Source organism: Eucalyptus grandis, chromosome 3 (assembly GCF_016545825.1).
Source record: "Eucalyptus grandis isolate ANBG69807.140 chromosome 3, ASM1654582v1, whole genome shotgun sequence".
Lineage (NCBI taxonomy): Eukaryota > Viridiplantae > Streptophyta > Magnoliopsida > Myrtales > Myrtaceae > Eucalyptus > Eucalyptus grandis.
In genome coordinates this window covers 28,612,232-28,636,432 of record NC_052614.1, presented here as the reverse complement: position 1 = coordinate 28,636,432, position 24,201 = coordinate 28,612,232, and the positions used below count along the sequence as shown (strand labels likewise).

The following is a 24,201-nucleotide window of genomic DNA, read 5'->3' as shown; positions in this document are numbered from 1 at the left end:
AACGCGTTTGGTTGCGTTTTTGTTTTTTTTGTTTTTGTTCTGAAACGAAATAGGAACGTAAAAAAAAACAAAAAAGTTGTTTCTCGAGAAAAACACTTCTCAGAAGAAACAAAAACGACTCTTCTCTCTCTCTTCTTCTTCTCTTCTTCTTTTCTTATTTTTTTTCTTCTTTTTTCTTTGGCCGGTCGCCGGCCTCGGCCATGGCGGCGGCCGGCCGTCGAGGCTCGGCCTCGCCCGAATCCGGCGAGGCGAGCGTCGCCGGCCCCGGCGAGGCTCGGGCTCGCCGGATCACAGGCGAGCTCGAGCTCGCCCGGCCATGGCGAGCTCGGGCTCGCCGGATCCGGGCGGCCCGAGCTCGCCTAGCCAAGGCGAGGCTCGGCGTGGCCGCGCGGCGAGGCCGAGCCTCGCCTTGGGCAGGGCGAGCTCGGGCTCGCCAGATCCGGCGAGGCTCGGCCTCGCCATGGGCTGGCGAGCTCGAGCTCGCCAGTCCGGCGAGCCCGAGCCTCGCCGGGGCGCGACGCCGGCCTCGCCGGATCGGCGAGGCCGAGGCTCGCCAGACCAGGCGGGCCGAGCCTCGCCCGACCACTGACCGGGCTCGGCCTCGCCGTGGGCGGGCGAGCCTCGCCGTGGCCGGGCGAGGCTGCCCCCGTCGGCCGTCGCGGAGGCTGGTGACCGTAGGAAAAAGAAAAATAAAAAGAAAGGAAAAAATAAAAAATAATAAAAAATGTTTAAAAAATTAAAAGAAACAAAAAAATAATAAAATTTAACCAAACGTGTTTTACGTTCATTTTTTATTCTACCAAACGCGTTAAACGCGTTCTTTTGTTGAAAATTGTTAGAACAGAAACACTTTTTTTTGTTTCTGTTCCCAGGAACAAAAAAAGCACAGAAATAAATCCATGCGCACCCTAATTCTCCATCGTTGTTCCGGCACACGCAGCTTATTGCTCCTACCGGCGAATCCGAGGAGTAAGACCCGTCCATATTGATTTTGAGGGCGTTTGCAGTCGGCCTTTTCCAGTTCTGAGGTAAGGAGCCTTCGTCACCGTGCGCTTTCTTCTTTGAGTTCGCCTGATTTGTAAAGCAGAGATTCTTCGCCTTGGCTAAGCTGATGATTTTCTTTGGGTTCGGTTTCTGTTGGCGAAAAATTGTGTTGTTCCTCTCTTTCCAGATCTGCCAGAGTACTGTGGCTAGGAGATTGAAACTTGTTGAGGTATGGGTGAAATCTTGAAGCCATTCATCTATTCGACGAAGGCCGTAGTGTGAGATGTGGATCTGTAAGGCTGGGTCTTGCCAAACTTCTCGGTGTCGTTGCTGCTTTCGTCCGGCGGTCTGGTTTGCTTTCTCTTCAAAATTCTCGAGACCTTGTTGCCGGCTTGCCCATCGCCCCCGCCCCTCACCATTCACCGCCCTTACTGCCGGTTTAGCCATCGTCGCGCCTCTACCTCGCTTGCCGGCTTATTCTAACACCACAACAGCAGTCCCTGGCGGTTTCCGGTGACTCCAGGCGGCATCTCGGCTCCACTTTATGCCGTCACCGCTTGCTGTTTTGTTTCCTCTGCTACGTTTGATTTCCTTTCGCAGGTTGCCCACAGCAGACTAGCATGGATCGAACCCACACCATCGCCGCCAAGCAGAGTCCGACCAACAAGCCTTCACCGTTGCTTCTTTTGTTCTAGCGAACCTGCCTGCAATTTGCTGCGTCCTTTGCTGTATTGCCATCGTTGCTGCTTTGGTCGTGACATTCCTCCTCAGTCCTCACCGGTTGTCGTAAAGCTCCCCGTCCCGCTCCCGATTCTTGGAAGCAAATACTTCAAACTAAGTAATTTCTCAAACCTATTCGATAGTTTACAATTATTAATTATCTAATTTGATATCATTCGTACTAGTCTTAATTTGTTCGAGATTGTTAGGCATTTCCATGTTAGGAAATTCCATATTTTGAACGGTGAGTATAGTTGATAATTTGATATTTAGGTATGAAGATCAGGTTATGGATTGATTGCATAAACAAATTTTGAGAAATTTGATAATGATTTTAATTTTCCTTCTACGTTAATTTTAATTCAATAAAAAATTACATAAACAAATCATCCAACCAAAATGAATATGAGTTCATAATCTTGTATTCTCCAAGGCTGTTTTTAGAAATGCGTATCTAATTAAAATTAAGCAGCACCTAAAATAGTCACCAATCCAGCCTTTTCAGATTTATTTTCTTGTTGCTTTTTGACACATGATGCTTCAAAAGTATAACTCCAAGAAAAGCATCACGTTGTTCATGACTATGAGGATCTGGCCACTCAAAGTGTCTTAGGACATTAGGTTTGCTTCTGACGCTATTCGCGATCGAGATGCAACTCTCTCTCTCTCTCTTTTGTGGTTTGTCATCTGGTCTAGTGTAACTTATTCTCTCTATCTCTGTTTTTTTTTTTTTTTTTAATCTGAAATTTTAATGTCAATCAAGGGCCATTTCTTCCTTTCTTTTCCTTTTTTAGGTACACGTGTTTCTTAATTGTAGTTTTATTAGACCTTGCCTTCCACTAAATTAGGTTAACTTGACTCTGGTGGGCCCCAGCCGAACGTAAGTGCAAAACTTGTGGCTTTGCTTCGCCAATACAGTGGCTTACCCTTTTTCTGGTCACCTTTCGAAAAAGAAAAGGACGGAAAAAAGGAAAAAGCGGAAGCCATGACACATTTCAAGTAAAGGACAATGATATGGTCCACCTCCGATAATGGTTTTCCGGCTTTACGCTTTCACAATGATTAAAAAAAATAATTTAATTTCGAGCTTGCATCGGTAAATTTTTATGTTTAATTTAATCTTTATTGCCGACACAAGTATAGATTTTTTCCCTTGATATATATATATATATATATATATATATATATCTATAATATCTTCACAAACACATAAAGATTGATTAGTAATTTACATATAATTTTCTTATGCTTGAATAAACATCTTAAATATTAACAATAAAGTAAACATAAGTCTTGAAAAAACTCAACTGACTCTAATCATTAGGATTACCTCCTTTCGTTCTATTTTATTGTATGTTATTTGTGAAACCAAACTATGCATTTACTTATGTCTATCAATAATTCCCTTAACATTAACTAGACAAATGACTTTACCATAAATTAGAAAAAAAGAAAACTTAATCATCACATTTGATTTAATATAACGTTTCTAGAGCAATACAGTAACGCCAACTTGCCTCCCTAATTTTCAGTTACTTAGACTTGACTCTGATGGGCCCCACGCGAGTCTTGGCAATCGGAATTTCACAGAACTCAAACTAATATAAACTTGCTCGAAATGCACATTATCGAATTTCCCATTCACCGGTCAACTTGTGGGGCTTAGGCCATTTCTTAATTCTTCAATCATATATCTGCAATTTCTCTTGGTCAATTCCGCAACATGACGGAAATGGAAACCGAGCCTCGCTTACCTGCCTGAACATTGCTTGTTGGCCCCTGTTAAAGCATGTCAAATTTTTTGTGATTTGCTTTCAGAATTTTAGCGGACGCAGTTAAGATGGAAAGAAAAAGGAGCTCTTCTTTGGAAACGGGATCCACAAGCCATGGCTCGTCTGGAACTGAGTACGATGTGTTCTTGAGTTTTCGAGGACCGGATACTCGCGCTAATTTCACGGATTCCCTCTATCATACCCTCTTGGATAAGTGTATCAATGTTTTCATAGACAAGCAAGGGATTGACGTTGGTGAAGAGATCAGTCCTGAGATTTTCCAAGCCATTGATAACTCAAAAATTGGCATCCCCATATTCTCTAGAGATTATGCCTTTAGTAGCTGGTGCTTGCGCGAGCTAGAGCACATGATGCAGCGTTGGAAAACCAACGAACTGGAGGTGATGCCCATTTTCTATGACGTGGAACCCTGTGACGTGAAGCTTGAAACCAGAGTGTATGCGGATGCACTAACTCTACATAAAGAAAAACGTGGGGCTGAGATTGTGCAGCGGCTGGGCGAAGCGCTCGGGGAAGTTACTGGAATCAAGGGATGGGACACCAAGAACAGAGGGTATGCCAACTCACCCAACTCCATCTTCCCTTTTCTCTACGTTTCTTTTGCTTGAAGGTGGATTATAATTTGAAGAGGACAATTTTTTGTTAGTTCTGGACCAAAAAATGTGATGGATGTCGCACTGAATTCTACACTCCATTGTCTCAAGACTCAAGGATTACCTATCGTCCTAGATTAAACAAAACTAGATTGAATCATGTATTTGTTCTTTTGTTTGCTGGGTCTAGCGTCAATTTCGTAACTTCATGTTATTGTTTGATCTTGCAAGTGTACAGTTTGCCATCATTCTTATAATTCACTTGTTAATCATTTTTCGACATAAGCATTATAACCTGTCGTCCTAGATTGAACACAACTAGAGAATCATGTATTTATTCTTTTGTTCGCTGGGTCCAGCTTCAATTTCGTAACTTCATGTTATTGTTTGATCTTGCAAGTGTACAAGTTTGCCCCCAATCTTATAATTATCGTGATAATGTTTTGTGTCCTGATACAGCCATGGAGAACTTGCACGTTTGATTGCTCAGAAAGTGTCAGTTAAGCTTAAGGTGTCTTGTGTTGATATATCTGATCATTTAGTTGGAATGGATGAATCAATGAATGAAGTAGTAAATTTGCTGAATGTTGAATCTGAGGGTGTAAGGCTCATTGGTATTTGGGGAATGGGTGGAATAGGCAAGACAACTCTTGCCAAGGTCATGTGCGAAAAGCTATCTTCTAATTTTGATGGTTGCAGCTTCATTCCAAATGTCCGAGAAGCATCACAAGGTTCTGGTATGTTAGATTTGCTGAGACGATTAATCTCTGATATTACTGGTGACACAGAAGTTAGAATTTCTAGCATTGATCTTGGGAAGAATATGATCAAAAAACGATTCTGCAGAAAGAAATGTCTTATTTTCCTTGATGATGTAGATCATGCGAGCCAACTTAGGGCATTGGCAGAAAAGAAAGAATGGTTTGGTTCGGGAAGTAGAATAGTGGTTACAACAAGAGACAAAAGTGTTTTCGCTGAATTCCAAGATCAATTTGACTGTTGTTTGGTTTATGAAGTCAATGAACTCAACACTTGTGTTGCTCTTCAACTTTTTAGCAAGCATGCCTTTAGAAGTAACTCTCCTCCAAATGAGTTCTTGAGTTTATCTGAGGAAGTTATTGCAAATACCGGAGGGCTTCCTTTGGCAATTGAAGTGATTGGCTCATTTTTATGTGGAAAAAAAAAGAAATTAGTGTGGCAAGATACATTGAAAAAGATAAAATATTGTCAGCAAAGGGATGTGCAAAGGAACGTACAGGAGAAGTTAATGTTGAGTTATAAGGAGTTAGATCATCCGCAACAACAAATATTTCTTGACATTGCTTGCTTTCTATCAGGAGAAAAGGAGAGCTATGCAACTTACATGTGGGATGATTGTGGATTTTTTCCGAATGAGGGGATTGAAGTTTTGCTTTTAATGTCCTTAGTGAAAATCAGAGGAAAAAATCGACTATGGATGCATGATCAGCTTAAGGACTTAGGCAGGAGTATTGTGCAGCAAGAAAATTGCAATGATCCAATAAAGGGTTCTCGAGTGTGGTGGAATCAGCAAGGTGGTCCAGATATTGTCCAGCAAAAGAAGGTATAAGTCTAAGTGCACCCTCGTATTCTTTTTTCATTGCAGAAAACTTCCTTGGTCTGTTGTCTTTATTTTGGGCTCTATTTGGAACTCCTCAATTTGAACCAACTCTTTCTCAATTTAGGGAACAGGAACTATTGCAGTGTACTATAATAAATCTGAGGTGCTTCTGCAAGACTCTGTTTTGACATCAAAAGACTTTATTGAAGTGCCAAATATTAGATTTCTTGAATTGTTTGATTGGACCCTCTCTGGAGACTTTGGGGATCTCTTTTCAGAATTGAGATGGCTTACTTGGTCGGGTTATCCAAAAGAAATGCAGGCAACCAACTTTTGCCCAAGAAATCTAGTCATCCTTCAACTACATGGGAGCAGCCAAATAGATGAACATTGGAGTGGTTGGACTCAACTCAAGGTATGTATGTGTGTGCAAATAATTTGGGATAACATGTTATATTTTCTTCCGGTCACACCAGTTCTTGTGTCGCACGTGGTCGTCGATCGTCATCCTTGATCTCCTTATTATTATTATTTTATTGAAGTCTTATTGGTTTAATTTATAAAACAACTCTTGGTCTTGAATAAGGCTTATGACACCAATCTCTCGTACGTTAGGTCTGAAACTTAACAGTTATGTTTTCACTTGAAAAATATCAAATCAAACAATTACTTTACATTTATGTCATAGATGTCATTCAAGAGATAATGCCACTTGTATATCCCTGGTGAAGACACTTTGGTCAACGGAAAGACTGGTACCCTTGACCACTTTTATTCGTTGATTCAATATTGTGTTCATAGATATTTTGTTGTGTTAATAGAGAGAATTTAACTTGTGCAGATTCTTCAAGATTGCATTTGTCATTTTTACCTAATCAAACAATTAACTTATTGAAAAAAGGAAAAAGATGTTATGATTTGGTTGGTGGTCATCAATCCGCATTGCATTTTATAGTTTTACATTGATATTATGTTTTTGCCGTTTTACCATTTATGCCAATTCTTCTCCAATGGCTTTCTTCAATTCAAATTGCTTGTAGCTGCATGATTAAAAGGTATTGTAATTTGTACATTCTATGTTACTAGTAACTACATTTTTGGGTTGCACAATAGATAAATGTAATGACTTGATTAGATATTCATACATATTCCGTGATTTCTATAATTTGTAAGGTTGTTAGATTGTCTAATGGAATAAATGTCATCGCTTAATATCTATTGACTATCATTAGTATTTAAAGAATAATTTATAAACATTCACGTTGTTTCGAGTTCCCTAATCCCCCTAACTAGTTGTCACAAATAATAAATGTTTAAAGTTAAGTGAAATATAAGTAGTGACCATTTATAATATACGAGGATGCAATGCAGAAGAAAAAGCAAACAATGGAGAGAAATTAGCAAATCAATAAAAATTGGCAAATAAATTTGAACATGCAAACTAATTTATTTTGAACATCAATACTATTAAATGAGCATTATACTCTTTTGAGCTTATGTGAAAGCTAATGCGGCCCTTATTTTAATAAATGAAACACACAAAAAAAAAGTAAGGTACAAATATAAATTAGTTTATAGTTAGAAAACATGTAAGATTATTTCTATATTGAAATTTAGAAGATATATTCACATAGGAACAACCGTGGAGTTTACAGCCATAAGTACAGTGGTGGGGACAAAATTGCTAATTTGATGGTGACGTTGGAAAGGAATGTTATAATTATAGGATGTGTTGGCTCGAGGGGAGTAATTTGAGAACAGATCCATTTTTTTTTTTTTTTTTTTGTAGTTAGGGACAATATTGAAAGAAATGAAAAAAAGTGGAGTGGTTTTGGCTTAAGTTAGGAAAGTATGTACAGAGTATTTATAAATTACTTTTATGGAATGTTTGCTTAGTTGCTATTTTTGCTTATGTCCTGCAAAACTAATATAAATTAAACTCGTTGGATATACCTAATCATTTGACAGTGGCTACAAGATTGAAGGTCCTTGATTTGTCGGATTGCAGAATGTTGAAAGAAACTCCAAAGCTCTCGGCATTTTTATCCTTAGAAGAATTAATTCTAAAGGGGTGTGAAATGCTTACGAAACTTTCCGACTCAATCGGAATGCTAAAATATTTAGTTAAGTTGGATGTTTCATGTACAAGCATTGTAGAGTTACCAACTAGTATTGTCAATCTGAAGAGCTTAAAATTGTTGAAGATTGATGGTAGTTGCATGAAAAAGTTACCTGATTGCATTGGGATGATGGAGAAACTAGAGAAAATTTATGGAGTAGGTTGCCGACAGCTAGAAGTGATTCCTAGTGATATTATAGGACTACCATCCTTGCAAATTTTGAAATTAACAGATACTCGTGTGGAGAATATACTGAAGCTAACACAGAGTTTGGTAAGTCTGTCTATCCTCACATGTTTCAGAAAAAGATTCGGAGATCTCCAATTTAGTGAGTTTAAAAAATTTGAAATTATGTTTTCCCATAACATTGTAGATGTTCTCGTTTATGGGAGCAGTATTGGTTATAACCTGTTTTTATTATTTGATGCTGAGGTAATTTAAAAATAGATCCATGTTCTTTTATTAGTTGTTGAGGACAACATTGAAAGAAATGAAGGGTGACGATGAGTGATTTTAGCTTAAGTTTGGAATGCATGTACATAGTATTTATAAAGTTACTTTCATGATATACTTGCTTAGTCGATATATTTGCTCATGTTCTGCAATACTAATATAAATTAAACTCGTTGGATATAACATAATTATTTGACAGGTGGTTATAAGATTGAAGGTCCTTAATCTGTCGCTTTGCAGAATATTGAAAGAAACTGCTGAAATTTTTGCATTTGGATCCTTAGAAAAATTAATTCTAAATGGGTGTAAAATGCTTACAAAACTTTCTGACTTGTTTGGAAAGCTGAAATATTTAGTTGAGTTGGATGTCTCATGCACAGGTATTGTAGAGTTGCTAAATAACATTGTCAATTTAAAGAACTTGAAAGTGTTAAGATTAACGGTAGTTGCATGCAAAAGTTACTTGATGCCATTGGGATGATAGAGAAACTTGAGGAAATTTATGGAGAGGGTTGCTGGCAGTTAGAAGCGATTCCTAGTGATATTGTGAGACTAAGATCCTTGCAAATTTTGAAATTAGCAGAAACTCGTGTGGTGAATGTACCGAATCTTCCACATAGTTTGGTAAAGTCTATATCCATCCTCACATGTTTTACAAAAAGGTTTGGAGATTTTGAATTTCGTGAGTCTAAAAAATCTGAAGAATCTGAAATTATGTTTTTCCATAACATTCTATATGTTATTGTTTATGGAAGTAGTGTTGGTTATAATCTGACTTTTTATTATTCGATACTAGGGTAATTTAAAAATAGATCCATGTTCTTTTATCGGTTGTTGGGAACAACATTGGAAGAAATGAAGCGTGATGAAGAGTGATTTTGACTTATAGGAATGCATGTATAGAGTATTTATAAAGTTACTTTTGTTGAATGCTTGCTTAATCAATATATTTGCTTATGTCCTGCAAAACTAATATAAATTAAACTCGTTGGATATATTTAATTATTTGACAGGTGGCTACTAGATTGAAGGTTCTTGATCTGTCAGACTGCAGAATGCTGAAAGAAATTCCAGAGTTCTCTGCATTTTTATTCTTAGAAAAATTAATTCTAAATGGGTGTTAACTGCTTACGAAACTTTCCGACTCAATCGGAATGCTGAAATATTTAGTTGAGTTGAATGTCTCAAACACAAGTATTGTAGAGTTGCCAAATAGCATTGTCAACCTAAAGAGCTTGAAAGTGTTAAATTTTGACGGTAGTTGTATGCAAAAGTTACCTGATATCATTGAGAAGATGGAGAAACTTGAGGAAATTTACGGAGTAAGTCGCCGGCAGCATGAATCGACTTTTGATGTTAATTGGGAAGTACTACACTTCCGAATGTGGAAATCAACTCAAACTCATGTGGAGAATGTACCGAAGCTTCCACAGAGTTTGGTAAGTCTATGTCTATGCTCCCATGTTTCAAAAAAAAATTCGGAGATCTCTAATTTAGTGATTATTAAAAAACTAAAATTATGTTTTCCCATAACATTCTAGTTGTGACCATTTAGAAGAGTAGTGTTAACTATATTCTATCTTTTTATTATTTAATGTTGGGGTAATTCTAAAAAAAGATCCATGTTCTTTTATATGTTGTTGGGGACAACATTGGAAAAAATGAAGGGTGACGAAGAGTGGTTTTGGCTTAAGTTAGGAATGCATATACAGAGTATTTATAAAGTTACTTTTGTTGAATGCTTGCTTACTCGATATATTTGTTTGTCTTGCAAAACTAATATAAATTAAACTTGTTGGATATGCCTAATCATTTGACAGGCGGCTACAAGATTGAAGGTCATTTATCTGTCGAATTGCAGAATGTTGAAAGAAACTCCTGACTTCTCTGCATTTTTATCCTTAGAAAAATTAATTCTAAAGAGGTGTACAGTGCTTACGAAACTTTCCGACTCAATCGGAATGCTGAAACATTTAGTTGAGTTGGATGTCTCATTTACAAGCATTGTAGAGTTGCCAAATAGCATTGTCAATTTAAAGAGCTTGAAAGTGTTGAGGGTTAACGGTACTGGCATACAAAAGTTACCTGATTGCATTGGGATGATGGAGAAACTTGAGGAAATTTATGGAGTAGGTTGCCGGCAACTAGAAGGGATTCCTAGTGATATTGTGGGACTACCATCCTTGCAGATTTTGACATTAACAAAAACTTGTGTGGAGAATGTACCGAAGCTTCTACAGAGTTTGGTAAGTCTATGTCTTTGCTTGCATGTTTCGGAAAAAGATTCGGAAATCTCCAATTAAGTGAGTCTAAAAAATCGAAATTATGTTTTCCTATAACATTCTAAACGTTACCATTTATAAGAATAGTGTTTGTTATGTTTATCTTTTTATTATTCATTGTCGGGGTAATTTAAAAATAGATCCATATTCTTTCATCGGTTGTTGGGGACAACATTGGAAAAAATGAAATGTGACGAAGATTGGTTTTGACTTGAGTTAGGAATGCATATACAGAGTATTTATAAAGTTACTTTTGTTGAATGCTTGCTTAGTTGATATATTTGCTTATATTCTGCAAACTAATATAAATTAAACTTGTTGGATATACCTAATCATTTGACAGGTGGCTACAAGATTGAAGGTCCTTAATCTATCGGATTGCAGAATGTTGAAAGAAACTCCTGACCTCTCTGCATTTTTATCCTTAGAAGAATTAATTTTGAAGGGGTGTACAATGCTTACGAAACTTTGCGACTCAATCGGAATGCTGAAACATTTAGTTGAGTTGGATGTCTCATCCACAAGCATTGTAGAGTTGCCAAAAAGCATTGTCAATCTAAAGAGCTTGAAAGTGTTGAAGATTGACGATAGTTGCATGCAAAAGTTACCTGATTGCATTGGGATGATGGAAAAACTTGAGAAAATTTATGGAGAGGGTTGCCGGTGGCTAGAAGTGATTCCTAGAGATATTATGGGACTACCATCCTTGCAGATTTTGAAATTAACAGAAACTTGTGTAGAGAATGTACGAAGCTTCTACGAGTTTGGTAAGTCTATCTCTGCTCACATGTTTGAGAAAAAGATTCGAAAATCTCAATTTAGTGAGTCTAAAAATCGAAAATTATGTTTTCCTATAACATTCTAGACGTTACCATTTATAAGAATAGTGTTTGTTATGTTTTGTCGTTTTATTATTCGTTGGCGGGGTAATTTAAAAATAGATCCATGTTCTTTTATCGGTTGTTGGGAAAACAATGGAATAAATGAAATGTAACGAAGAGTGGTTTTGACTTAAGTTAGGAATGCACGTACATAGTATTTTATAAAGTTACTTTTGTTGAATGCTTGCTTAGTCGATATATTTACTTATATCTTGCAAAATTAATATAAATTAAACTCGTTGGATATGCCTAATCATTTGACAGGTGGCTGCAAGATTGAAGATTCTTGATTTGTCGTATTGTAGAATGTTGAAAGAAACTCCTGACCTCTCTGCATTTTTATTCTTAGAAGAATTAATTTTGAAGGGGTGTACAATGCTTACGAAACTTTGCGACTCAATCGGAATGCTGAAACATTTAGTTGAGTTGGATGTCTCATCCACAAGCATTGTAGAGTTGCCAAATAGCATTGTCAATCTAAAGAGCTTGAAAGTGTTGAAGGTTGGCCAGTCTTGGTATACAAAAGTTACCTGATTGCATTGGGATGATGGAGAAACTTGAGGAAATTTATGGAGAGGGTTGCCGGCAACTAGAAGTGATTCCTAGTGATATTGTGGGACTACCATCCTTGCAGATTTTGAAATTAACAGAAACTCGTGTGGAGAATGTGCAGGCTTCTACGAGTTTGGTAAGTCTATGTCTTTGCTCGCATGTTTCAGAAAAAGATTCGGAAATCTTCAATTTAGTGAGTCTAAACAATCGAAATTATGTTTTCCTATAACATTCTAAACATTACCATTTATAAGAATAGTGTTTGTTATGTTTTATCTTTTTATTATTCATTGTCGGGGTAATTTAAAAATAGATCCATGTTCTTTCATCGATTGTTGGGGAGAACATTGGAAAAAATGAAATGTGACGAAGAGTGGTTTTGACTTAAGTTAGGAATGCATATACAGAGTATTTATAAATTTACTTTTGTTGAATGCTTGCTTAGTCGATATATTTGCTTATATCCTGCAAACTAATATAAATTAAACTTGTTGGATATACCTAATCATTTGACAGGTGGCTACAAGATTGAAGGTCCTTGATCTGTCGGATTGCAGAATGTTGAAAGAAACTTCTGAGCTCTTTGCATTTTTATCCTTAGAAAAATTAATTCTGAAGGGGTGTACAATGCTTACGAAACTTTGCGACTCAATCGGAATGCTGAAACATTTAGTTGAGTTGGATGTCTCATCCACAAGCATTGTAGAGTTACCAAATAGCATTGTCAACCTAAAGAACTTGAAAGTGTTATATTTTGACGGTAGTTGCATGCAAAAGTTACCTGATATCATTAAGAAGATGGAGAAACTTGAGAAAATTTACGGAGTAAGTTGCCGGCAGCTTGAATGCACTTTTGGTGTTAATTTGGAAGCAGTACACTTCCAGATGTGGAAATTAACTGAAACTCATGTGGAGAATGTACCGAAGCTTCCACGAGTTTGGTAAGTCTATGTCTATGCTCCCATGTTTCAAAAAAAAAATTCGGAGATCTCTAATTTAGTGATTCTAAAAAAACTAAAATGATGTTTTCCCATAACATTCTAGATGTGACCATTTAGAAGAGTAGTGTTAATTATATTCTATCTTTTTATTATTTAATGTTGGGGTAATTTAAAAAAGGATCCATGTTCTTTTATATGTTGTTGGAATGAAGAGTGACGAAGAGTGGTTTTGGCTTAAGTTAGGAATGCATATACAGAGTATTTATAAAGTTACTTTTGTTGAATGCTTGCTTAGTCAATATATTTGCTTTTGTCCTACAAAACTAATATAAATTAAACTTGTTGGATATGCCTAATCATTTGACAGGCGGCTACAAGATTGAAGATCCTTTATCTGTCGAATTGCAGAATGTTGAAAGAAACTCCTGACTTCTCTGCATTTTTATCCTTAGAAAAATTAGTTCTAAAGAGGTGTGCAATGCTTACGAAATTTTCTGACTCAATCGGAATGCTGAAACATTTAGTTGAGTTGGATGTCTCATTTACAAGCATTGTAGAGTTGCCAAATAGCATTGTCAATCTAAAGAGCTTGAAAGCGTTGTGGGTTAACGGTACTAGCATACAAAAGTTACCTGATTGCATTGGGATGATGGAGAAACTTGAGGACATTTATGGAGTAGGTTGCCGGCAACTAGAAGTAATTCCTAGTGATATTGTGGGACTACCATCCTTGCAGATTTTGAAATTAACAGAAACTCGTGTGGAGAATGTACCGAAGCTTCTACAGAGTTTGGTAAGTCTATGTCTTTGCTAGCATGTTCCAGAAAAAGATTCGGAAATCTCCAATTAAGTGAGTCTAAAAAATCGAAATTATGTTTTCCTATAACATTCTAAACGTTACGATTTATAAGAATAGTGTTTGTTATGTTTTATCTTTTTATTATTCATTGTCGGGGTAATTTAAAAATAGATCCATATTCTTTCATCGGTTGTTGGGGACAACATTGGAAAAAATGAAATGTGACGAAGATTGGTTTTGACTTGAGTTAGGAATGCATATACAGAGTATTTATAAAGTTACTTTTGTTGAATGCTTGCTTAGTTGATATATTTGCTTATATTCTGCAAACTAATATAAATTAAACTTGTTGGATATACCTAATCATTTGACAGGTGGCTACAAGATTGAAGGTCCTTAATCTATCGGATTGCAGAATGTTGAAAGAAACTCCTGACCTCTCTGCATTTTTATCCTTAGAAGAATTAATTTTGAAGGGGTGTACAATGCTTACGAAACTTTGCGACTCAATCGGAATGCTGAAACATTTAGTTGAGTTGGATGTCTCATCCACAAGCATTGTAGAGTTGCCAAAAAGCATTGTCAATCTAAAGAGCTTGAAAGTGTTGAAGATTGACGATAGTTGCATGCAAAAGTTACCTGATTGCATTGGGATGATGGAAAAACTTGAGAAAATTTATGGAGAGGGTTGCCGGTGGCTAGAAGTGATTCCTAGAGATATTATGGGACTACCATCCTTGCAGATTTTGAAATTAACAGAAACTTGTGTAGAGAATGTACCGAAGCTTCTACAGAGTTTGGTAAGTCTATCTCTGCTCACATGTTTGAGAAAAAGATTCGAAAATCTCCAATTTAGTGAGTCTAAAAAATCGAAAATTATGTTTTCCTATAACATTCTAGACGTTACCATTTATAAGAATAGTGTTTGTTATGTTTTGTCGTTTTATTATTCGTTGGCGGGGTAATTTAAAAATAGATCCATGTTCTTTTATCGGTTGTTGGGGACAACATTGGAAGAAATGAAATGTGACGAAGAGTGATTTTGACTTAAGTTAGGAATGCACGTACAGAGTATTTATAAAGTTACTTTTGTTGAATGCTTGCTTAGTCGATATATTTGCTTATGTGCTGCAAAATTAATATAAATTAAACTCATTGGATATGCTTAATCATTTGACAGGTGGCTGCAAGATTGAAGATTCTTGATCTGTCGGATTGTAGAATGTTGAAAGAAACTCCTGTCCTCTCTGCATTTTTATCCTTAGAAAAATTAATTCTAAAGGAATGTAAAATGCTTACGAAACTTTCCGACTCAATCGGTATGCTGAAATATTTAGTTGAGTTGGATGTTTCACACACAAGCATTGTAGAGTTGCCAAATAGTATTGTCAATCTAAAGAGCTTGAAAGTGTTGAAGATTAATGGTTGTTGCATGCAAAAGTTACCTGATTGCATTGGGATGATGGAGAAACTTAAGGAAATTTATGGAGAGGGTTGCCGGCAGGTAGAAGTGATTTCTAGTGATATTGTGGGACTACCATGCTTGCAGATTTTGAAATTAACAAAAACTCGTGTGGAGAATGTACCGAAGCTTCTACAGAGTTTGGTAAGTCTATGTCTATGCTCGCATGATATTCAGAAATTTCCAATTTAGTGAGTCTAAAAAATCGAAATTATGATTTCCTATAACATTCTAAACCTTACCATTTATAAGGATAGTGTTTGTTATGTTTTGTCTTTTTATTATTCGTTGTTGGGGTAATTTAAAAATAGATCCATGTTCTTTTATTGGTTGTTGGGGACAACATTGGAAGAAATGAAATGTGACGAAGAGTGATTTTGACTTAAGTTAGGAATGCACGTACAGAGTATTTATAAAGTTACTTTTGTTGAATGCTTGCTTAGTCGATATATTTGCTTATATCCTGCAAACTAATATAAATTAAACTTGTTGGATATATCTAATCATTTGACAGGTCGCTACAAGATTGAAGGTCCTTGATCTGTCGGATTGCAGAATGTTGAAAGAAACTTCTGAGCTCTTTGCATTTTTATCCTTAGAAAAATTAAATTTGAAGGGGTGTACAATGCTTACGAAACTTTGCGACTCAATCGGTATGCTGAAATATTTAGTTAAGTTGGATGTCTCACACACAAGCATTGAAGAGTTGCCAAATAGCATTGTCAATTTAAAGAACTTGAAAGTGTTGAAGATTGACGGTAGTTTTATCCAGAAGTTACCTGATGCCATTGGGATGATGGAGAAACTTGAGAAAATTTATGGAGAGGGTTGCCGACAACTAGAAATGATTCCTAGTGATATTGTGAGACTACCATCCTTGCAGATTTTGAAATTAACAGAAACCCGCGTGGAGAATGTACCGAAGCTTCCACAAAGTTTGGTATGTCTTTGCTTGTCCTCAACAGTCTCAAAAAAAGATCCGGAGATCTCCAACTTAGTGAATTTAAGAAATCTGGAATTATGTTTTCCCCTTACATACACCGTTCGTCCCATGATTCCAAAAAGTGATCTATGCATGTCCAGATCATATTGTAAGTTAGAACTTTCAATTATCACTAGAAGAAGCTCATATTTGGGTTACTTTCGCTGTCTAAAAGAACTTGAACTTGAGAACTGCGATAACTTGCGTTGTGTTGGACAGCTGCCCTCTGATTTGAGGATATTTATAGTTACCAATTGCAGATTTCTTGAAGTTGTGGACCTTTCCAATTTATCTAACTTCAAGAATCTCAAGGGCCTTGAAGTACGGGACTGTTTGAGACTAGTTGAAATTCGAGGTCTTGACAGACTGGAATCATTGAAAAGTCTTTATATTGAATGCTGCAGTCCCTTGCTACGCTTACCTGATCTATCCACCTGGAAGGAGCTGAGGAAGTGGGATGTTGATGCTCTTGCGACAAATTTGGCGAGAGGAAAACAAGTAGCTCGAAGTGTTGATCTCCCACTCTAGCACTTGAAAAAAGCTTGTAGGATTGGCAAATCCTTATTATGTTGGCTCGTGTTTTATTTGATCTGTGATACTAGTAGGGTCCATTTCTTTTTTTTTTGGTCGTGGAGTATATCATGTGCCCAGGCCTCTACTTCTGATGAACAAATGATACATACACTGTTAGGCCTCTTAGAACTTTGTTGAAACTTTTTGGGCCTATGATATTATTGGGTTTTGACCACGCAATGCAAATCCCAAAACATTGCATCCTACGTAGAATAGCCACATTCTTGGCCATTATGAAAGTCCAAACTACTTAAATTTCTATTTTTCAACGTCTTTGGAATTTCTATAGCCTCCCAACTCTCAAGTTCAACAGTCTCAACTTGTGTTCAAGCAAAAGTCCAAATCTTTGAAAGCAACCTCATATTCATATCGATAAACCAATAAAAGAAAATAAATGTCGGATGTTTTGGCTTATATATAAAAATATGTGCAATGGCAGCATTAAACCATGCTTCAAATCACTCTCTCCATCTGATGATTCCTTTACTCAATATCTCCTATGATAGGCCTAATCGCTCTACTTTAGACAAACAAGTCTTATCCCTATCATCGTCATCACTGTCGCCATTCATCAAACTAGTGAAGAAGTCTCAAGAAAATTAAAAATTAAATAAATAAAATGTCAAAATATCACAAAAATTGTGGTCCTAATCTACTACGTCCAAGCAAGGTCGTCGCCCAGGGCCCAGGCAACTTGATTCAGTAATTGGCATGAATTTGTTGGGTGCCATTGGCTTAAAATGATAATTTTGCCATCCCCTCTCAACATGTCCCTGCAAAGATTAAGTTGCGAAAAATACCATGTTAAGTTGCTCTCGATTAAGTTTGTCAACATTGTGCTACATTCATTTCCACTGATAAATTTTTCCATGTTTGGCTAATGCTAGTTGAATAAAATAATGACGGCTTTTCCAACCAAAAAAATAAAAATAAATAATGACGGCCTTAAAACAAGGCAAATCGGGCAATTCATGAGGAGTCCACAGATCTCATGATATGGAGAATCACCTTAGGGTTTAGACAAGTAGGATTAACGCGCTTAGCATACAATACAAGTCTCATGATACAAGGCATCAAATACCGAATACGACGTCGTTAACAAGGATTTTATGAGCACACAATGTGGGACAATCCTTTTCTTTTCCAAACATCACTTTCCTTATGCTGTACTCTCTCTTCAGTGGTAAGACGCCCAGTAAGGTAGTGGCTCCCCAAATCAAGCCATTGCTGATAAGTCGTCGGATCAGTTTTGCGACAGGCAATGCGGCCGAAGCCCTATTTGGCAATTTGTGAAAAAACCTTCTACGAGTAATCTTCAAGATACCAAACGGGGCCATTCACTATGTTGCCAATAGAATACATTACGGGCCTTCACCTCTCCTCTGATAAAAGACATGGAACGCTTGCAATTTCTGATTCGAAATGGCTGGTTGTCCCCAAACCAAGGCAATTCACCATTCATTTACTACTCTTTATGATGCTAATTTCTAGAGTTTCATATACAACACCCTTCCCCACGTTCCAGCACAAACGTCGAATACCTTGTCCTTGTACCCATAGTTGCAGAATTTAGCCGGTGTTTCAAAATACAACGTGGGGTATCGGTATTTTGTCGCCACTGACCACTAGTGCTCTCATGAAACAACGTCGACTCCTGTATAATTTGTTGCTGATCCTCTTCCCCATGCTGGTACCACTACCACACATACATTGGAGATGGATTTTGAGTTAGCAAAGGGAAGGTTACTGGGGTTCCCTTTATCTATCTCCTGCTTCGCCCGTTCTCGAGATCAATGTGTTGTAAATCTATTTTAGACTCTAAGATCAGTGATGTGGTCAATGTGATACAGAACCTCTCGTAGATATTTCACGTTTGATGTTGCATGCTATCACGCGTAAACAATCCACCATATGGACCATTTACTAGACTCATTCTTACTTGGTCTATGACATTAATAGGGTATCACATTATTGGGGTCTGACCATGCATATGGATCTAAAAAACTACATCTGACAGAGAGGAATGTCATATATGGGGGAAATTTGTCAAAAAAAAGTCATAAATCTATCATGTGGCCGTTAACTCAATCATAAACTTTTCAGTTTACTTGATTTAGTCCGAAATCTTTTGAAGAATTTTTTTAATGTGATCCATCCAACCAATTTGCCTAGAAATCGCTAATGTGGAGATTCAATTAGTGCCGGGGATGAAATGGCATTCTGCAATATTTTTGAATTTTTTTCCTTTTTTCTTTACTTTTCTTTATAGTTTTTTTTTTCTTTTTTTTTTTCTATTCCCTCCGCCGATCACCAATCCAAGCGATAGCCGGCAAAGGTTGCTAGGGTGAGGGCGTAATAATGAACATGTGACAACAGCAGATTCACATTCGCGAGAAGAGATTGACATGAATGCCAAACCTGCTACCATAAGTTGATACCAGCCATTTACAAAATGTAGGAAACTTGTCCAGAACCTCAGGGACAAGTCCAGAAGGTCAAGATAACAAGTCTTGAAATATGGAAAGTGAAATCCTACAAGCTTATGATTATAAAAGGATGTGTTGGGTTTGTCGGATACCCAAAAACCGGATTCGACACTAAATCGAACCCCTAAAATGAACGCGGAAGATGAGCCCGGGAAATTCACATGTATCACCGATCCTAAAGCACACCACGGAATCAAGCATACCTTGTTAGCCACAGATTAAACACCAACGCCGATTTGAGGAAGAGAAAACGGTCTCGTTCGATCCGATGGCACAAATTGGCCTTAAAGGGAAGATGGCGTCGCCTCTTTTGCTTACTGTTCTTTTTGGAGGGAGAGAGGGAGAGGAACGTACGTACGTTAAAAATGCCAAAAGGTGCGTTCTCCCTCTCTTTCCTCCCTTATATACGTCCCCTCCAAAAAAGAAACGTACCCCTTCATCATATCCCTCCATCCATGGGCCATAATCTTGTGGGCTGGGCTTTTAGGCCCAACATGGGCGGACGGGCCAACTTAGGCCCATCACATAAAATCATCATCTCCCACTCGCACATGGTGGGCCGAACAGGATTCTCTTTACCTTTCTTTAACATTCATACCGGTGAATAATCCGTGCGACCAGCATACTTTGAGAGCTCGTTGCTATACATCTGTTAGGAATATATAGCAGCTCATAATAGGCATCACACTCTGAGTAGATTTAGTATGCAGTACCCTAGATCGATCGATCACATTTATATCTCTCTTGATCTCTTTTAAATAATGATATATATATATATATATATATTGCATTCACAACTATCATTATCCCAAAGACAGTCATAATTGGTCGACCAATGAATACAAAACTACAATGTGATTCTCAAAATTCGATCTTCCTCTTCCTTCAAATTCTCAATTTCAGTTCAGTTTGCTTTTCTAGAAATGTCCCATTAGATCGAATCAACTCATGACCATTGGCAACATCCTAAGATAGCAAACACTAAATAGAAATCTTGAGAATAAGTAAAAGTCATGAGGGCACTAAAATTGAGGAACTCTTTTCCTCAAGAGTCTCACACGGCAAAAAAGTTGAGATTAAACTTTTGCCACTCTTATTGGTCGTCTCATGCATACGTAGTATGAAATACATATTACGGTATTAACTCCTTTCCCATTGAGCGTATGTTTACACCTTCAATACCGTATAGATGATAGTTCAGACATATCCAATGTCTAACTTGAGTTCACGTATCTACTCATTCACAAAATTCATCAGAACTCACATTTGGCATCATAGACAGATAAAGTAAAATATGTGGGTTATTTTACTTTCGGACATAGTAAGTATTATGTCCTCATCTTAACACTTAGTTAAGGCGACATACATATTTTAAGCTTGAGCTCTCGATTATCACCTAGATAATAAGCTTAAAAACAGTCTCATATCTATTTATCACATAGTAAATAGAGGCGATTACCCGTGTGAGTGGGCCAATCTTATATCTGTCCAACATACTTTCTCAACTTAAAGTAATGCACTGAGCATTACGATGCATAAAGATCAAACAAAAATTCATAGGCATTAATAATGAAAAACACAAGTTCATTAATGTGAACAACTCAGGGAAATTACAATCCAGTACATCAGACTCTACGCAATTCTAGAGATTTTACATGATCACAAAACACATCTCTAGGTATTGGCTTTGTCATAGGATCTGCTACCATTTTATGCGTAGATATGTACTGTAAGCTCACATCCTTTTGTGCAACCATATCTTTGAAAAAGTTATACTTGGTATCTATATGTTTGGTCTTGCCATGATATTTTGGATCTTTGGTGTACGCTATAGCTACTTGGCTATCACAGTTAACCAAAAATAGATTTGCAGCTTTCTCAATAACACCTAAATTATTCAAAAATTTCTTAAGCCAAACTCCTTCTTGTACCACTGCTGATAATGCCACGAACTCAGTTTCCATCGTGGACAAGGCTATACACGTTTGCTTCTTACTGCTCCATGGTATGGCGCCATTGTTCAGTTAGAAAGCAAATCCAGAGGTAGATTTCCTTTCATCTAAATCTCCTCCCTAATCAACATCTGAATAGCCTTCAAATCACAGATCATTTCCTTGGTAATTCAACTTGTAATCAGCAGTTCCCTTCAGATACCTCGGTATTCTCTTAACGGCCTTCTAATGTACTTGATCCGGGTTGGATTGGTATCTACTCACCATTCCAACTGCAAAACATATGTCGGTCTTGTACACATCATAGCGTACATCAAGCTCCTAACAGCACTAGCATAAGGAACATGTTTCATTTGTTCCTTTTCTTGTGGAGTCCTTGGACACATGATCTATGGCTCAATCCTTCACCTTTTGCAATAGGAGTGTCTATGGGTTTACAATCTTGCATACGAAATCGTTCAAGAACCTTATTTATATATGTTTCTTGCGAAAGAGATAACGATCTCTTGAACGATCTCTTGAAATCTTAACTCTAAGAATGTATGCAGCCTCACCCATATCCTTCATCTCAAAGTTGGAAGACAACCAACTCTTGACAAGTATTAACAAACTCCATATTGTTTCCGGCAATTAGTATATCATCAACATATAATGATATGATCACAAATTGATTCTTAGATCTTTTGATATATACACAATGATCATCATCAATTATTGTAAAATCATATGCCATTATGGCATTATGAAAACGTATATACCATTGTCTTGGACTTATTGCTTAAAGCCATATATCGACCTCAAAAGTCGACATACCTTTTTTTCTTGGCCTTTCACTATGAAACCAGCAGGTTGTTCCATATATATTTCTTCCTCTAATTCTCCATTGAGGAAAACAGTCTTTACATCCATTTGATGTAACTCAAGATCCATACTAGTCACTATTGCCAGAATAATACGAATCGAGGTAAATCTCACTACAGGAGAAAATGTTTCTTCATAATCAATTCCTTCCTGTTGATTATACCCCTTCACCACAAGGCGAGCCTTATGCCTTTCTATCGAGCCATCAGTTTTTCGCTTTATTTTGAGAAAAACATTTGTTCCCAATAGCTCTGCGTCCTTTTGGAAGATCAACCCGTTCCCAAACTTGGTTTGACTTCATTGACTCCATTTCCTCTTCCATTGCATGAATCCATTTTTCTTTATTAGGGCAATTCAGAGCCTCATTAATATTTTTTGGCTTATCCTCATCTTGCGGAGCAATTATAAAAGTTTCCTCTTCAATGTCAAAACGTCGACGGGGAATACTTTGGCGACTTGTTCGCCGTATGGGAGATTGTACACTTTGCACATCATTCCCCATTATGCTCCCACTAGGATTAGATAATGATGACGTTGTCTCATCATGTGGTTGCAATTGCCATTTGGACGAACTCCACTAATATCATTATCTTGATCCAAGGTTTCAAATAGGGAGTAATCTTCCCCTATTTTGCCCTTCTTAGGAAATTCATCCTCTAAGAATGTGACATCCCGTGATTCAAATTTAGTTATACTCCCACTTTCCTGCTCACCTATGAACACATACCCTTTCGAGTGTTCGGAGTACCTTATGAAAATACTCTTCTTTCCTCTGGGACCTAATTTCCCAATCTTGTGAGAGGACTCATGAGTATAAGGAGCACAACCCCATGGCTTAAGAAAACTTAAGTCTGATTTTCTACCTGTCCATAACTCATATGGAGTGGAAGTAACTGATTTGGAAGGCACCCGGTTAAGTATATAGGCAGCAGTTAACAACGCATCACTCCAAAAAGTGATAGGTAAGTTAGCATGCGCCATCATGGACCTAACCATTTCCAGTAGGGTTCTGTTTCTTCTCTCCGCAACACCATTTTGTTGATGAGTATATAGAATAGATAACTGTCTTTCTATTCCTTTTTCATCACATAATTTTCTGAACTCATCAGATAAATATTCTCGTCCTCGATCGGATCTCAATGCTTTTATTTTATTGTCTAATTGATTTTCTACCAAGTTCATAAACCTTTTGAAACAACTTAATGCTTCAGATTTATGAGAAATCAAATGGACATATCCGAATCGAGTATAATCATCTATAAAAGTGATGAAATAAACAACCCCATGCATTCCTCTCACATTCATTGGACCACAGACATCAGAATAGATTAAATGCAGAGGAAATTAAGCTCTTTTACCTTTTTCAAATGGTTTCCTTGTCGTTTTCCCTACTAAGCAATGCTCACATATGGGCAAATCGACTTTTTTAATGTTGCCCAACAAGCCCTCTTTGGCTAGTCTATTCATACGTTGTTGGCTAATATGACCAAGTCTAGCATGCCACACATTCACATCATTATCATATGTATTAGGAGACGTGAGAAGGGAATAACAAACATTTGCATTAACATAGTCAATATCTAATACAATGAAACAATCCAGAAAATAACCACAACCATAGTAATTTGTATCCAAAAACAAATCCACACCTCTATTATGGAAGTTCATATTAAAACCTAGTTTAAACAACACCAAAACAGACACTAAATTCCGACGAATCTCCGGAGAATACAATACATCATGTAGGAACAAAGTGCATCCACCACGCATGTTCAGTTGGCAGGTGCCAATTCCTTTCACTTCAGCTCTGGAGTTGTTTCCCACATAGATCCACTTAGTTCTAGTTGGTACTCGTCGGAATTCCACGAAGGATTCTTTATCCTTCGCTACATGGTCTGTCGCTCCTAAATCTACAGTCCACAAAGGATTAGACTCAGTCAAAAATATAGAACTCGACACAAAAGCAAAGTTCTGAAAAGTACAAGGGGTGTATACCTTCTTTGGCTCACGACAGTCGCGAGCATAGTGACCATTCTTGTCACAATTGTAACACTTCACCCTTGTAAGCTTCTTCATCTGAGGACGCTTTCCTCTTTCATGTTGGTTAAGCTTAGGTTTCTTCCCTGAAGGACCTGCTTCATTGCCTTTCCCTTTATCAAACCAGTTAGGACGTTTGCGCTTGGAGCTC

The 24,201-nt window shown here is 37.3% G+C and overlaps 2 protein-coding genes across 10 annotated transcripts; both read left to right on the top strand.

The window, feature by feature from the left end:
- The first annotated feature begins 904 nt into the window (after positions 1-904).
- Positions 905-9,382, top strand: LOC104431345 (disease resistance protein RPV1-like). Of its 3 annotated transcripts, XM_039309194.1 has the most exons (8): positions 905-1,028; positions 1,172-1,822; positions 3,523-4,050; positions 4,550-4,827; positions 5,428-5,672; positions 5,794-6,084; positions 7,637-8,062; positions 9,256-9,382. In XM_039309194.1, the coding sequence occupies exons 3-8, from the start codon at positions 3,545-3,547 to the stop codon at positions 9,364-9,366; spliced, it is 1,857 nt and encodes a 618-aa protein (XP_039165128.1). In that variant the 5' UTR covers positions 905-1,028; positions 1,172-1,822; positions 3,523-3,544; the 3' UTR covers positions 9,367-9,382. The 3 variants fall into 3 exon arrangements, with proteins under 3 accessions (XP_039165128.1, XP_039165129.1, XP_039165127.1); XM_039309195.1 differs by having other exon boundaries at positions 5,518-5,672; positions 7,637-9,373; XM_039309193.1 differs by having other exon boundaries at positions 7,637-9,373.
- On the top strand, positions 9,370-16,972 carry LOC104439468 (disease resistance protein RPV1). Of its 7 annotated transcripts, none has more exons than XM_039309188.1 (6): positions 9,370-9,681; positions 13,266-13,691; positions 14,072-14,497; positions 14,878-15,303; positions 15,674-16,462; positions 16,546-16,972. In XM_039309188.1, the coding sequence occupies exons 1-6, from the start codon at positions 9,397-9,399 to the stop codon at positions 16,564-16,566; spliced, it is 2,373 nt and encodes a 790-aa protein (XP_039165122.1). In that variant the 5' UTR covers positions 9,370-9,396; the 3' UTR covers positions 16,567-16,972. The 7 variants fall into 7 exon arrangements, with proteins under 7 accessions (XP_039165122.1, XP_039165121.1, XP_039165125.1 ...); XM_039309187.1 differs by lacking the exon at positions 13,266-13,691 and adding exons at positions 10,063-10,488; positions 11,670-11,906 and having other exon boundaries at positions 14,309-14,497; positions 15,674-16,972; XM_039309191.1 differs by having other exon boundaries at positions 14,441-14,497; positions 15,674-16,972.
- Positions 16,973-24,201: the final 7,229 nt, after the last annotated feature.